Source organism: Tupaia chinensis, unplaced genomic scaffold (genome assembly GCF_000334495.1).
Source record: "Tupaia chinensis unplaced genomic scaffold, TupChi_1.0 Scaffold000403_1, whole genome shotgun sequence".
NCBI lineage: Eukaryota > Metazoa > Chordata > Mammalia > Scandentia > Tupaiidae > Tupaia > Tupaia belangeri.
In genome coordinates, this window is record NW_006159905.1 from 225,099 (window position 1) to 237,299 (window position 12,201).

At 52.3% G+C, this 12,201-nt stretch overlaps 2 protein-coding genes across 8 annotated transcripts in view; one reads left to right on the forward strand and one right to left on the reverse strand.

The window, feature by feature from the left end:
• Window positions 1-1,896, forward strand: part of LST1 (leukocyte specific transcript 1) — a 3,828-nt gene extending 1,932 nt beyond the window's left edge. The window contains exons 2-4 of one of the 2 annotated variants that reach the window (XM_027774111.1): window positions 369-488; window positions 750-772; window positions 1,400-1,896. In XM_027774111.1, coding sequence (XP_027629912.1) covers window positions 369-488; window positions 750-772; window positions 1,400-1,552 — 296 coding nt within the window. In that variant the 3' untranslated portion in view covers window positions 1,553-1,896. Of the gene's footprint in view, window positions 1-368; window positions 489-749; window positions 773-1,393 lie in introns of both variants that reach the window. The other variant, XM_014590088.2, reaches the window with a different exon arrangement.
• A 176-nt stretch (window positions 1,897-2,072) lies between these two features.
• The window catches only part of NCR3 (natural cytotoxicity triggering receptor 3), an 11,653-nt gene continuing 1,524 nt past the window's right edge, over window positions 2,073-12,201 (reverse strand). Inside the window, exons 2-7 of one of the 6 annotated variants that reach the window (XM_006154258.3) lie at window positions 11,189-11,323; window positions 9,410-9,638; window positions 9,136-9,262; window positions 2,966-3,310; window positions 2,724-2,879; window positions 2,073-2,617 (exon numbers count right to left, since the gene is read on the reverse strand). In XM_006154258.3, the coding sequence (XP_006154320.1) occupies window positions 2,571-2,617; window positions 2,724-2,879; window positions 2,966-3,310; window positions 9,136-9,178 (591 nt within the window). In that variant the 5' untranslated portion in view covers window positions 9,179-9,262; window positions 9,410-9,638; window positions 11,189-11,323 and the 3' untranslated portion in view covers window positions 2,073-2,570. Of the gene's footprint in view, window positions 2,618-2,723; window positions 2,880-2,965; window positions 3,311-9,135; window positions 9,639-11,188; window positions 11,324-12,201 lie in introns of all 6 variants that reach the window. The other 5 variants (XM_014590069.2, XM_027774108.1, XM_006154259.3 and 2 more) reach the window with 5 other exon arrangements.

The following is a 12,201-nucleotide window of genomic DNA, read 5'->3' on the forward strand; positions in this document are numbered from 1 at the left end:
ATAAAAAATAAATTAAAAAAAAAAAGTGCGCTAGTCAGGGTCCAGCAGATGGCATACTAGTTATGTCGCTGGATTCCCATGTGGTCGACCGCGGTTCGAATCCCAGACCCGGTGCCGGGCATATGTGCATGCGTGACAAGATCCTAGGAGGAGAGCAGAGGAGAAGGAAGTACGGCATAGCCATCCTCCCTGGGGAGTGATTGCTCTCTTGCTGTCTCTTTCTCTTTCTCCCACACACGCCCTAAGGCCCCAATCTCTTGGGAGGGGGGGAACTGTTGGAGTGGGGAGTTGAGACAGTCAGCCAACCAGGAGGATGGGTCGGCCGAGGGAGAAGTGGATCCTCTGATACGTGCCCCTCTCCCCTACAGAGATGTCGCCTTGCCCTACAGAGGTGTGGCCTTACCTCTACGGGGGCTTGGGGCTGGGCGGGCTCCTGCTCCTGGCTGTGGTCATTCTGTCCGCCTGTCTGTGCCGGTTCCGTCAGAGAGGTGAGCCCCCTCCGCTCCCTCATTCACCCACTCACAGGGTCCCTCCTGCTTCCCCGATGGCCCTGTCCATCCCCACAGGCCCTGGGTGGGGACGATGGCGGACAGTAGATGGGAGAGCTGAGAGAAGGCCGTCCAAGGAGAGAGCCCGGGGCCACGGGTGGGTGGGCAAGTCAGCAAATGCCGGGAGGGGCAGGGGTCCAGCGGAGGGCGGGCGAGCCTGGGGGGAGGGGGTGCTCTCCTGAGCTGCTTCTTTTTTTCCAGTAACGAGGCTGGAGAGAAACTGGGTAAGTCTGGGGCAGGGAAGGGAGAGATCAAGAGGGCCCAAGGGGCTGAGAGATAGCGGGACTGAGGGCTGAGGTCAGGGCCAGGTGATAGGAGAAAGTAGGAGCATGTGAGAGACAGAGGAGATAGGGACCAGCAGTTGGCATAATGGCTATGTCGCTGGACTCTCATGTAGTCAACCGCGGTTCGCGTCCCGGACCCAGTGGCTTAAACTCACGCCGGGCGCGTGTGCGTGTGTGTCCAAGATCCTGAGAGGAGAATGGAGGAGAAGGGATTGCGGCGTGGCCATCCTTCCGGGGGGTGATTTCTCGCTTTCTGTCTCTGAGGAAGATCAGACAAAACATTAGAGAATTAGACAGTTAAGGGACAAGAAGCCGAGAGAGGCAAAAAGAAAAATAATGAGCATAAGAAGAAAGGAGAGAAATGGGGTGGACGTGGGGAGACCGGGCAGTGGAGAAGGGAAGAGGAAATCGGAGAAGCCTGCAAAGAGGGCAGAGGAGCTTAGAGAGCAAAGGAGACCGAGGAGGCAGCGGAGTGGGAGAGGCCAGAGGGGAGGCGGGGGCAGAGCTTACAGGGAAGGGCCGGAGGGCGCGGCGGGCCCTCCCTCAGCACCTCTGCCCTAGCCACAGGCCCAGTTCCGGGATCAGGAGCTCCACTACGCATCCCTGCAGAGGCTTCCGGGGCCCAGCGGCGAGGGCCCTGACCTTGGGGACAGAGAAGAAGGCACCAAAGCAGACCCCAGCTCCGACTATGCCTGCATTGCCAAGAACAAGCCCACCTGAGCTGCCCCGACGCCTCTCCCATCCCACGGGTCACCGTAAAGACAATGGTCTTACCGCCTTCTGCGGTCAAGCGTCTCAGTCCAGCTTGAACCCCCATTCCAAATGACCATCAAAACGTAAGTGGCTTGGCCCAGCCCTGGTGGCACAGGCACGCCACAGCTCGTTCTGGAGGCCTCAGGGTTCAAATCCCAGCCCAATCTGCCTGCAGCACAGGGCAAGGGGCACACAATGCCCACGAGCCATTGAGCTGGAAGACCGAGGAAGGGGTTTGCTGCACAACCAGACTTTGTAGAGGGCCTCTCTCATATTCACGCCAACATGAATAAATTTAAAAAAAATCTTCAGTGGCTAACTTCCCACTTACTCAGGGGTCAAGTCACGATTTATTGGGTGAAGAAAGGTGAAGGCCCTGTGACACAGGGACAGGTGGAGCAGAGGGGCGGGCAGGCCCAGCACTCGCAGAGGGATACAGGTTCTTGTCCCACGCCCGCGAAGAATTAGAGATGCGGACACGGAGCGGGATAGCAGGCAGAGTTTATTAAGAGCGGGGAGGGAGAACTGAGCGCCCCAAGCAGGAGTGGGTCCTGAAAACAGGATGCCGAACAGCAGCCGGGGCAGTTTGCCTTCATCTGGGTCAGAGGGGCTTTTGTGGGGCTTGTTTCAGGGGAGGTTCTGCATGTGTTTCTCTCCTGGAGGGGGCACGTGCTGGGTGGGTTCAGCAACTGTTGTAGTTTTGGAGTGGGTGGGAAGATTCTTTATCTAAAAGCTTTGGACCATAAAAAACATTATCTTCTTCATGTGTTGGGGGCCTGGAAAAAGCCACTGTTCAGGTTGTCTCTGTCTTAAAACGTACTCCACTGGGGGCCTAGACCTTTCCGGGTCAGCCTTGGTGGACGGGAGAGTTGAGAGTGGCCTCCCGAGGGGCGTACTGGGGCATTCGGGAATGGAGAATACGCAGGACTCATGAAGCGGGAGTCAGTGGGGCCCAGAGGGATTTTCGAGATTCGTGAAGAGGTCCTTACGGGAGGTCCCAGGAGGAGCTGGGTGCTCCCCTTTGACAGTGGCCTGAGGGGAGAGACCACAGGAGCTGCTCAAGGCCACAGCCCAGAAGCTCTCCTCTTCCCGGCTCTGCCCTCCCCCTGCCACTCCTCCACCCCTCCCAGTTACTCACATTTGCCGAGGTAATAGAAGCTGCTTCCCAGGGCCACAAAGAGAAAGCCCGAGGCACAGAGTGCTGCCCGGAGGAAGAGGGCTGTGCTGGCTCCCAGCTGAGAGAGCCTTGCTCCAGGGCAGTGGAGAGGAAGCGGCTCCGGCTCCGTGGAAGTGCCTAGGCTCAGGAGGGGCAGAGGGCAGGGTCTCAGGGAGGGTCCTTGCCTTCCAGGACAGAGTCGGGGAGGTTCTCCCAGCTCTCACCTTTCTCCACGACCAGCCGCGTCCCGTTTCCGGTCCCGAAACCCAGGCCCAGCACCTCCACTGTGCACACGTAGGTGCCTGCGTCCTGGCCTCGGGCGTCCCAGATGTGCAGATCAGCCTGGTGGTCCCAGAGGAAGCGGGAAGAGGCCAGGGGCACCAGGCGGCCCCTGAACTCGGGTGTCTGGTTCCTCACCTCCTTCCCTGGGGCCACGGCGTCTCGGTACCATATGACAGAGCCAATGGCCGGGCTCCCTGGGCTGACATTGAAGGAGCAGGGCAGGAAGGCAGTCGCTCCCTCCTGGGTAAGCATCTCGGGGGGCTGGGACACCCAGAGAACACAGGACCCTAGGAACAGAGAAGAGACCCGGAACACGCCTGCCTGCTTACTCCAGTGAGAAAAGACAATGCAGGTGGGGTACAGCAATAGCCTAGCTGGGGGACCAGCAGTTAGTGTAATGGCTTTGTCACTGAACTCCCATGTAGTCGACTGCGGTTTGAGTCCTAGACCTGGTGGCTTAAACTCATGCCTGGCGCTTGTGTGTGCATGCCCAAGATCCCAAGAGGAGAATGGAGGAGAAGGGATTGCGGTGTGGCCAGACTCCCTGGGGGGTGATTTCTTGCTTTCTGTCTCTCTCTGTTTTTCTGGCAAGCGCACACGCCCTATAGCAAAAACCGTTCAAACACACACACACACACACACACACACACACACACCACAACAAAACAAAATAATAATATCCCAGTTGTCCTCCCAAATAGGGGGCACGGGGACAAACACTATGGGCACTTCATTAAACCCTTACCTCTTTATCAACATAATTTTTTTTTCTTTTTAGAGAGAGCTTTTTGCTATAGGGCACGTGTGCTCACTGAAGAGACAGAGAGACAGAAAGTGAGAAATCACCCCCTAGGGGGGATGGCCTCACCAAAATACTTTCTCCTCTTGGGATTTTGGGCACGCATGCACACACACACACACACACACACACACCTGGCTTGAGATTTTTTTTTTCTTTTTTTGGTATAGCAAAAACCGTTCTCAAACACACACACACACACACACACACACACACACACCACAACAAAACAAAATAATAATATCCCAGTTGTCCTCCCAAATAGGGGGCACGGGGACAAACACTATGGGCACTTCATTAAACCCTTACCTCTTTATCAACATAATTTTTTTTTCTTTTTAGAGAGAGCTTTTTGCTATAGGGCACGTGTGCTCACTGAAGAGACAGAGAGACAGAAAGTGAGAAATCACCCCCTAGGGGGGATGGCCTCACCAAAATACTTTCTCCTCTTGGGATTTTGGGCACGCATGCACACACACACACACCTGGCTTGAGATTTTTTTTTTCTTTTTAGAGAGAGCTTTTTGCTATAGGGCGCATGTGCTCACCAGACAGAGAGACAGAAAGTGAGAAATCACCCCCCGGGGGGATGGCCACGCCACAATCCCTTCTCCTCCATTCTCCTCAGGATCTTGGGCACGCACGCGTGCTTGGCGTGTGTTGAAGCCGCCGGGTCCAGGACTCGAACCGCGGTGGACTACGTGGGAGTCCAGCAACATAGCCATTACACTAACTGCTGGTCCTGCCTGGCTTGAGTTTTAAACTACTTGATCCAGGACTTAAACCACGGTCGACTATGTGGGAATCCAGCAATGTAAGCATTACGCCATCCACTGGTGCCACCAGTCTAATTTCTTAACATTGCTTATTAAATCGCTTTTCAAATTCTTTCCCATACCAGCACCCACCCTCTCCCATCATTCTCCAGCTAGTTCACTAGTACCTTGTCCTGGTGAGATTTTATTTGTCACAGTGAGATTAAAACTCATTAGTAAGTGTGGCTGCCTGGTTAATTAATATAATTAATTATAGTATTACTGGTATTATTTTAGTACTAATGGCATGCTATAGCAAATCATCCTTACTACTTTTTTGTTGTTATTGTTAAAGAGCATTAGCTAATTAAATCATCGGGTGAAGACGTGGCTGTAACTGGCTGAGATTATTATTATTAATTTTTTTTGAGAGGTTTTTGCTATAGGGCATGTGCACTTGCCAGAAAGGCAGAGAGAGACAGAGACACAGAAAACGAGAAATCACCCCCCAGGGGGGATGACCACGCTGCAATTCCTTCTCTTCCATTCTCCTCTCAGGATCTTGGGCACATATGTACATGTGCCTGGTGTGAGTTTAAGCCACCGGGTCTGGGACTCGAAGTGCAGTTGACTACATGGGTGTCCAGCGACATAGCCAGTATACCTGGTCTCCCCTTTTCTTTATTTCCTTTTTTTTTTTTTAGAGAGATTTTTGCTATCAGGCCTAGGCACTCACTGGAGAGACAGAGAGACAGAAAGCAAGAAATCATCTCCCCAGGGGGATGGCCATGCTGCAATTTCTTCTCTTCCATGGTCCTCTAGGAATTTTTGGCACAGCCGCACATGTGCCCAGTTTGAGTTTTAAGCCTCTGAGTCTGGAACTCAAACCAGAGTCAGCCATGTGGGAGTTTAAAGCCTTGACCACTACGCCACCTGCTGGCCCTTTTTCCTTTCTTTCTTCCTTCCTTTCTTTCTTTTTCTTTCTTTCTTTCTTTTTTCTGGTTTGCTGTAGAGTGCATATGCTCAGCAGAGAGAAAGAGAGTGAGAGAGAGAGAGGTTACACACCCCCCTTCTTGCCGGGAGGGTGGTCATGCCGCCATGCCTTCTGTGGTCTGCTCTGAATTAGGGGCACACATGCACACACTCCCACCAGGGCCCCCAGGGGGCCAGGTCTGTCACGTGGGGTCCTGCTATCTTCATCACCACACCACCAGGCTGGCCCTACCTATTGTATTCCAGTGGTTCTCAAATTCCATGTGTGTCAGAATTACCTAGAGCATTTGGTTTTGTTTGTTTTCATTTGCCAAAGGGCATGTGCGCTCACCTGAGAGAGACAGAGACAATGAGAGAGAAAACGCCCCTTCCAATGGGGCGTGGTCACATCACAATCTTTTCTCCTCCATTCCTCCACCTCTTGGAATTTGGGGCACATACACACATGTGCCCAGAGTGTTTTCCAAGCCACCGGAGTCTGAATTCAAACTGCTCAGTCGCATGGAATCTGGCTACCTTAACCGCTAGGCCAAAGGGCCAGCCCTAGAATAGTAGCTAAAATGGGTTCCTGGCCCACTCCCAGAGTTTTCAGTCTAGTAGGCCTGGACGGGTCTGAGAATTTGCCCGGATTCTGGGCAATTCCTGGGCCCAGGAATGCATTTTAGCAATACTCTAGGGCTGGTCCTTTGGCCTAGTGGTTAAGGTAGCCAGATTCCACGTGACTGAGCAGTTTGAATTTAGACCCCAGTGACTTGAAAAACATTCGGGGGGGACCAGCAGTTGGCGTAATGGCTATGTTGCTGAACCCCCATGTAATTTACTGCGGTTCAAGTCCTGGACCCGGTGGCTTAAATTCACACAGGGCGCGTGTGCGTGCGTGTCCAAGATCTCACCGAGAGGAGAATGGAGCAGAAGGGATTGCTTGCGGCATGGCCATCCCCCCTGGGGGGTGATTTCTCGCTTTCTATCTCTCTGTTTCTCTCTTTCTGGCGAGTGCATGCACCCTATAGCAAAAAATCCTCTCCGAAAGAAAGAAGAAAGAAGGAGAAAGAAGAAAGAAAAAGGAAGAAGAAAAAAAGAAAGAAGAAAGAGAGAAGGAAAGAAAGAAGAAAGAAAGAAAGAAAGAAAGAAAGAAAGAAAGAAAGAAAGAAAGCAAGAGAAGACAGACACTCTGGGCCCATGTGTTTTCTCAATTACACCCTCCCCCCGCCATTTCTCAGAGAGTGCACAGGCCCTCTGCAAACTTAGAAAACCAAGGTGTTGCTGAAGCTGTAGGTCTGAAGCCCACTCCTTGAGAAGCCCTAATGTATCTCATAAATATGGCTGGTATTTAAAGTCTCTCCATTCATTAAAATCAGTTTCACTTGGGGCCAGCAAGTGGTGTGGTAGCTAAGGTGCTGGACTCCACATAGCCAACCGTGGTTCAATTCTCGGACCCGGTGGCTTGAAACTCATACTAAACTCATGCAAGACACGTGTGTGTGCATGCCCAAAATCCCAGGAGGAGAATGGAGGAGAAGGGATTGCAGTGTAGCCATTCCCCTGGGGGGTAAATCCTCACTTCCTCTCTCTCTCTCTCTCTGATAAGTTTACATGCCAAAAAATAACATTTAAAAAAAATCAGTTTCACTAAGAAATTTTTTTTTTTGGAGAGGTTTTTGCTATAGGGCGTGTGTGCTCGCCAGCCAGACAGAGAGAAACAGAGAGACAGAAAGTGAGAAATCACCCCCCGGGGGGATGGTCACGCCACAATCCCTTCTCCATTCTCCTCTCGGGATCTTGGGCACGCACGCACACGTGCCCGGCGTGAGTTCTAAGCCACCGGGTCTGGGACATGAACCGCGGTCGACTACGTGGGAGTCCAGCGACATAGCCTTTACGCTAACTGCTGGTCCCCAGTTTCACTAAGAAATTTATCTTCGGGTCCAGCCTGGCAGCACAGCTGACGGCAAGTTGAACTGCAATCCCGGAAGCAGGCTGGCCGCAGAGTCAGATCCCCAGGTGGGCCTGAACACACGCCAGGCACGTGTGTATGTGTCCAGGGTCCTGATGAGCTGGAGAGCCTGGGAAAGGGGTCACGGCATGATAAAATCCCGTCTCGGGGTTTCCCTTCCGTGTGTGGGGGTCATAAATAAGCCACACACAGTCATAAATAAGTAAACATTCAAAAACAGAAATGACAGAAAGTGGGAAAGTTAAGGCAATAAGACCCCACATGGCCCACTGTGTGGGACTCAAAGCCCCAGACCTAGGGCTTGAAAACTATGCGGGATGCACGCATGCCCAAATCCCGAAAGGAGAAGTGGAGAGACGGGATTGTGGCGTGACCATCCCCTGTTGGGGTGCTTTCTCAATGCCCCCCCTTTTCTCAGAGCGTGCACAGGCCCTCTGCAGACTTAGAAAACTAAGACAAGAGGCCAGCAGTGGCATGGTGGTTAGGGCTCTGGACTCCCACATGGCTGACCATGGCTTGAGTCCCAGACCTGGCGGCTTGCTCTCTCTCTCTCTCTCTCTCTCTCTCTCTCTCTGGGTGAGCACATGTGCTCGATAGCAAATTTTTAAAAATAAGAATAAATAAAACGGAATAAATTATTGTTTTTAAAGAAAGAAAATCACACTGGGCTCATGTGCACACGTGCCCAAACTCCCAAAAGGAGAATGGAGGAGAAGGGACTGTGGCAGGGCCACCCTCTCCGGGGAATGATTTCTCACTTTTCTTCTCTCTTTTTTTCTCCATTTCTTTCCAGTGAGCCTATTTGCCCTACGGCAAAACAAACAAACAAAACAAAAAACAAAACCCTGAGCCCTTAAAAAAGCAAACCTAAATGTCAGGCCCCTTCCTTCAAGCCCTTTCCACTGATCTTTTCTTTTTTCTTTTTTAAAAGAATTATTTGGGAACCAGCAGTTAGCGTAATGGCTATGTTGCTGGACTCCCACGTAGTCGACCGCGGTTCACGTCCCGGACCCAGTGGCTTAAAACTCACGCTGGGCGCGTGTGCGTGCGTGCCCAAGATCCCGAGAGGAGAATGGAGGAGAAGGGATTGCGGCGTGACCATCCCCGGGGGTTGATTTCTCGCTTTGTGTCTCTTTGTCTCTCTGTCTGGTGAGTGCACGCGCCCTATAGAGAAAATATCTCCAAAAAAAAAAAAAAAAAAAGAATTATTTAACTTTATTTATTATTATTATTTTACAGTATGATCAGAGAGACAGAGGGAAAGTGAGAAAGCAAGCCACCAGTTCCAGGACTTGAGCCACGCTCAGCCATGTGGGAGTCCAGCGCCTTTAACAATCATGCCACCTGCCCCCTCACTGGTCTCTTCACCTTCTTATTAGGAAGGTGGCTAAGAAAGGGCGGTGGGATGGAAGCTGGAGGACGCTCCTCGTACTGGGCACGGTGCAGGGCCTGTGAACCAGGGAAGCCCAGCAGGTGGGTAGGCCTCACCACACCCCTCAGGGCCCAGTGTTCAGCCCCCCTCAAACCTGCTCCCTGGGGCAGGCAAGCCCAGTCCCTACCCCCTCCCAGCCCCACCTTTCCACCCCCCAAACCTGAGCAGCCCTCTGTCACCTGGATGCACCACGATAAACATGAGCAGCAGCGTCCAGGCCATGGCGGAGGGTCCAGTGACGAGGGGGACCTGAGCCACGCAGTCTGGATGGAGGAGGAGCGCCACCAGATGGGACCAGGGAGCTCCCTACGACAGAACGGGCTCGCGCATCACTCGCCAAGGACCTCCACTGCCTGGAACCTCAGGCGTCACAGGCCCACAGCCCAGAGGACAGTGTGTTCCTGATGGAAGTCCGCGCTTCTAGGAGGCCAGACAGGGCGGCTTTCTGGTTACCTCAGTGTGTGAGGGGAGGATGCGGTTTAGATGGTTGGTGGGAAGGTAACGGTGGGCGGGTGAGACCAGGATGTGGTTCCTCTATCTTCTGAGGTCCAAGAAGACCAGTCCTTTACCCAGAAGAAGCCTCGAGGAGCCCCCCTGGGCCCAGAAATCAACTTGTTTTCTCTCCCGTTGCTCGATAGCTCAGGCCCTCACACCCCTTCTTTTCTCTGGAGTCGGGCCTCCCCTGGGTTACAATGGGATTTCGGTAAATGAAGGAACTAAGAGAAGCAAGCTGGGGCTGGGCAGGTGGCGTGGCGGTTAAGGGAATGGGACTCCTACATGGCCAACTGTGGATCGAGTCCCAGACCTGGCAGTTTCCTTTCTCACTTTGTCTCTCTCTGTCTCTCTAGTCAAATTAAAAAATAATAATGATAAATAAACTTGAATAAAATCATTCTTTTCCTTTTTTAAAAAAAAAGAGACAAACAAGCTGATTGGTGGTTACTAGGACTTTAGAAACTGCAGGTGAGGGGCTGGCAGGTGGCATGGTGGTTAAGGGCATTGGAGTCCCACATGACCGACCACTGTTCAAGTCCTGGTCCTGGACCTGGCAGCTTGCTTTCTCACTTTCCCTCTCTCTCTCTTTCTGTCTGTCTCTGGTCAAGTTAAAGTAAATAAATAGAGTTAAATAAAATAATTCGTTTTAAAAATAAGCTGCAAGTGGCTAGCAATCACCCAGTTTTACTTGGACAGTGGTGACTCGGGTGGCTTAGAGAGGAGTGAGTGCAGCTGGTGGAGCGGTGTGGACTGATTCACACCCAGCTCTCCACTGATCTTCTAGTGCCTTCTGCAAGGACTTCCTACGCATTTACTATTTTATGCACCATTTAACTAGCATTTATTGAGAAATTTCAAATAGTCCTTTGCATGAACTTTATTGTTACTATTTTTTTAGAGGTTTTTGCTATAGGGCGCGTGCGCTCGCCAGAAAGACAGAGAGACAGAAAGCGAGAAATCACCTCCCCAGGGGGGATGGCCACACTGCAATCCCTTCTCCTCCATTCTCCTCTCGGGATCTTGGGCACGCACGCACACATGCCCGGCGTGAGTTTAAGCCACCGGGTCAGGGACTCGAACTGCGGTCGATTACATGGGAGTCCAGCGACATAGCCATTACGTTAACTGCTGGTCCCAGGGAGTCCACCGTCTTAATCACCGTGCCACCTGCTGGCCCCAGGGTTAGTACACTCTTACGTGTGTGTGTGTGTGTGTGTGTGTGTGTGTGTGTGTTCCACTCCTGAGGAAAGCACACAGCACACGGAAAGAAAGATGATGTAAAATGTGCCCCCGTTCACCACACACGTTCCCTACGGCTCCTCGTGAAGTAATACATTGTTTTGCTCCGTGACTGTGTGTCTAGCTCTGATTCACCGTGTGTGCATAGACTGTCGGTTCTCGCCCCTCACTGCAGAGGTTTGGAGCTTCCTTTTAGAGAAGTAGTCATCTCAGAATGCTAGTTTGGACTCAGGCTGGACAGCTCCCCCAAGAACTCGGTATTTCACCTTCAACAGTTTCACCTCTTCAAACCTGAACACATTCTACCAGTCTGGAAAAGACCGGCCACTCTCCAGCCAGAGGAGGGATGGCCTTACCAGCGTTCCCTAACTGGAGTACGGAAACGAGGTGCCATGGCCAGACACAGGCTGCCCCCTGCTGGTCACAGAGCATAGAGGCCCAAGGCACCAATGGTGGCCTTAGCCGGTTCTCAGTTCCAGCTTGTGCCCTGTCCCTTACCTTTGCCACCTCCGGTCAACATGTCATTCCCAAGCCAAACAGTCAATGTGGAGAAAATGGTCTCTTCTGCTTCAGCCTTAAAAAGCCCATGGTTTGGGGAGGGGAGAGAGGTCACCACCAGTAGAGAACAGAGATCTGAGGACAAAATGCCACACTTTCAGGACCAGCAGTTAGCGTAGTGGCTATGTCGCTGGACTCCCATGTAGTCGACCAGTTCGAGTCCTGGACTCGGTGGCTTAAACTCATGCTGGGTGCATGTGTGTGCATGCATGCCCAAGATCCTGAGAGGAGAATGAAGAAGAGATTGCAGGGTAGCCATCCCCGCAGGGGTGGGGGGTGTGATTTCTTGCTTTCTGTCTCTCTGTTTCTGTCTGTCTTTCTGGCGAGTACACATGCCCTAAAAACCTCTCAAAAAAAAAAAAAAAAAAAAGCCAGCGCACCCTCAGCCACAGGGTACTGCCTCCCATCCCAGGGCAATGTGGCCGAGAAGTCTGATCAGCCTAGGTTGGAGTCCTGTTCCACAACCTACCTGTAAAACGGAACAGGAGCGCCACCTGTCCGTTTCCAGACCTCACTGCAGCGGGAGCTCAGTGCTCTGTCATTCTGCAGCTTCTGCCCAGCCCTGCGCTATGGTGACAGATGTTCCAGCTGTGCCCGCACTCAGGGCGACCCTACCTTTCCTACACTTCTCTCTACCCAAGATTTCCAAGCCATTTGTCATAGCTAGTGTGCTTCTAGTATTTTTTGTTCATTTGTGTGTGTGTGTGTGTGTGTGTGTGTGTTTTACAGAAATTTTTGCTACAGGGCATATGCACCCAAAGGAGAGACAGAAAGTGAAAAAATCACCCCCCCACCCCCTGGGGAGATGGCCACGCCACAATCCCTTCTCTTCCATTCTCCTCTCAGAATTTTGGGCACGGGAACCAGCAGTTAGCGTAATGGCTATGTCGCTGGACTCCCATGTAGTCGACCACGGTTCGCGTCCCGGACTCGGTGGCTTAAAACTCACGCCG